Source organism: Otolemur garnettii, unplaced genomic scaffold (genome assembly GCF_000181295.1).
Source record: "Otolemur garnettii isolate 467f Iridium unplaced genomic scaffold, OtoGar3 scaffold00155, whole genome shotgun sequence".
Lineage (NCBI taxonomy): Eukaryota > Metazoa > Chordata > Mammalia > Primates > Galagidae > Otolemur > Otolemur garnettii.
This window is the reverse complement of record NW_003852550.1, coordinates 1,994,356-1,996,801: the sequence shown is the minus strand read 5'-3', so window position 1 is coordinate 1,996,801 and position 2,446 is coordinate 1,994,356. Positions and strand designations below refer to the sequence as shown.

Genomic DNA, 2,446 nt, shown 5'->3' with positions numbered 1-2,446 from the left:
GCGGGTTGGTCTCCTCTTCATATTGCTGCTTCTGCTGGCCGGGATGAGATTGTGAGAGCCCTTCTGGGAAAAGGTGCTCAAGTGAATGCTGTCAATCAAAATGGATGTACTCCCCTCCATTATGCAGCATCTAAAAACAGGCATGAGGTATGGTTCCATCCCTAGGCTACTTCAGTTGAGTTCTAAACATATACACAAGCACAAATAGACCTCTGCATTGTTCTCTTCTCTGTCTTTCCAGATTGCTGTCATGTTACTGGAAGGTGGTGCTAATCCAGATGCCAAGGACCATTATGAGGCTACAGCAATGCACCGCGCAGCAGCCAAGGGTAACTTGAAGATGATTCATATCCTTCTGTACTACAAAGCATCCACAAACATCCAAGACACTGAGGGTAACACTCCTCTGTAAGTGACAAGTAGCAGTCATTTGTATTCTGCCTGGCATTAGCCCTCTTGCAATAATTCTTGCATATTTCTTTTTTCATTCTGCTTATAAATGCAATACATATTCATGGCAAAAAACTTAAAAGTACACAAAAGTATAAAGAGAAAAATTAAAATTACCTATCATCTTGCCACCCAGAAATAACCACTGATAACATCTTTGTGTATTGCCTCCCAGTTTTTTATATGCAAGTAAGTGTGTATTTTACATACTTATTTTTCAACAAAATTGGGGTCATACCATGTATGCAGTTATATTTTGTTCTTTTCACCTCATAGCATATTGCAAGCATTTTCCCATGCTCAAAACTTTTTATTGGTTGCATGCGATTCCATTTGATGGATCTGCCATTTAATCATTCCTCTATTGCTGCATATTTAATTTGTTTGAGTTTTCCACGATTATAAATAATGCTATATTGACTAAAAGTGTACAAAAACCTTTGGCCATATTTCTGATTATTTCTTTAGTATAGACTCCTAGAAATTGAATTGCTAGGTCAACAAATACATTTTAAGACTATTGCTATATATTGCCAAATTGCTTCCAGAGGAGTTGTATCATTGTACCCTCCAAAAGCTATTTAAGAGTGCCTACTATTCCACACTAACACTGAAATTATGCTTTTCTTATGTGAAAATGATATTTATAGTTGTAATTTACATTTTTATTAGTAGATTTGAACCTTTTTAAATGCCTATAGCTAATTCTCTAATTGTAACTTTTTGTATCCCTTTCTCTTTTCCTTTTGGAGAATTAATTTATTTTTACTTGTTTTTAGGTGCTCTTGTCTTAACATATTAAAAATATTAACCTTCTTCAATGTTAGTTGAAAGTATTTTTCCTAGTTTGTCTTTTCATTTTGTTCATGAATTTGTTAAATAACAGAAGCTTTTAATTTCTGTATAGCCAAATTTATTAATCTTCCTTCATGACTGGAAAGTTATTCCTCACTCTGAAATTAGTTAAATATTCACCTTTTTATTGTAGGTTTTTTAAAATGTTTCTTTGGTTTTGATTGAGGATTATTGTTTCGCATTTAACCCTTAATTCCATCTGGAATTTATTTATGTGTATAACCTGAAGCTGGCTTCTACCTTAATTTTTTTTCCCATAGTACTTGGCCACTTTTCTTCTTTGTTCAGTGGTGATGTTTTTTTGAACCAGAAATACTGTGAGTCTTCTCTTTAATCCAGAATGAGGTTCGACCATTTTCAGTTTGACTTTGAACTGATTTTTTTTAAGTATTGGTTTTTTTAGCTCAATTTTAAAAACTTTTTAATTTAATTCAATTTTAAAAAATCTTTCGGCACGACACCATTTCTCAGTGGTTAGGGCGCCAGCCACATTCACTGAGGCTGGCGGGTTCAAGCCTGGCCCGGGCCTGCTAAACAACAATGACAGCTGCACCCAAAAAACATCCGGGCATTGTAGTGGGCTCCTGTAGTCCCAGCTACTTGGGAGGCCGAGACAAGAGAATCGCTTAAGCTTAAGAGTTTGAGGTTGTAGTGAGCTGTGACGCCACAGCACTCTACCAAGGGCAACATAGTAAGACTGTCTCAAAACAAAAATCTTTCCTCAAATTCTAAGAGACACTGTTTAGAAAGACCTAAATATTCTGTCTTTTTTCTTCATAACTAAAATGGCATGATAGACCAGAGGAAATCTAGGGGTCATATAGTATAGGGTCCTGGGAAGAATATAGTATTCAGGATGGCTAGCTGCTATTCACCCATTTCAAACTCTTCCGTTACTAACTACATTAAATTATTGCATTAAGCAACTTACCTAAGTTATTTAATATTCCTGAGTCTTAATTTTCTCATCAATAACATGAGGATAGTAATTTCTTCCTCACTAGATTGTTGTGGGGTTTAAGTAAAATAACAAGTAAATTAAAATTTAAGAAGAGTACATAAGAATTAGCATAGAAGACTATAAAAGTCTCATAATTCATCTGATTTAAAATTTTTTTTTAAGACAGAGTCTTACTATGTC

At 34.8% G+C, this 2,446-nt stretch overlaps 1 protein-coding gene across 1 annotated transcript in view; it reads left to right on the top strand.

The window, feature by feature from the left end:
* Positions 1 to 2,446, top strand: part of PSMD10 (proteasome 26S subunit, non-ATPase 10) — a 7,147-nt gene that overhangs the window by 2,764 nt on the left and 1,937 nt on the right. The window contains exons 3-4 of the mRNA XM_003799730.3: positions 1 to 147; positions 242 to 408. The exon at positions 1 to 147 is cut by the window's left edge and continues 6 nt beyond it. Coding sequence (XP_003799778.1) covers positions 1 to 147; positions 242 to 408 — 314 coding nt within the window. The remainder of the gene's footprint in view (positions 148 to 241; positions 409 to 2,446) is intronic.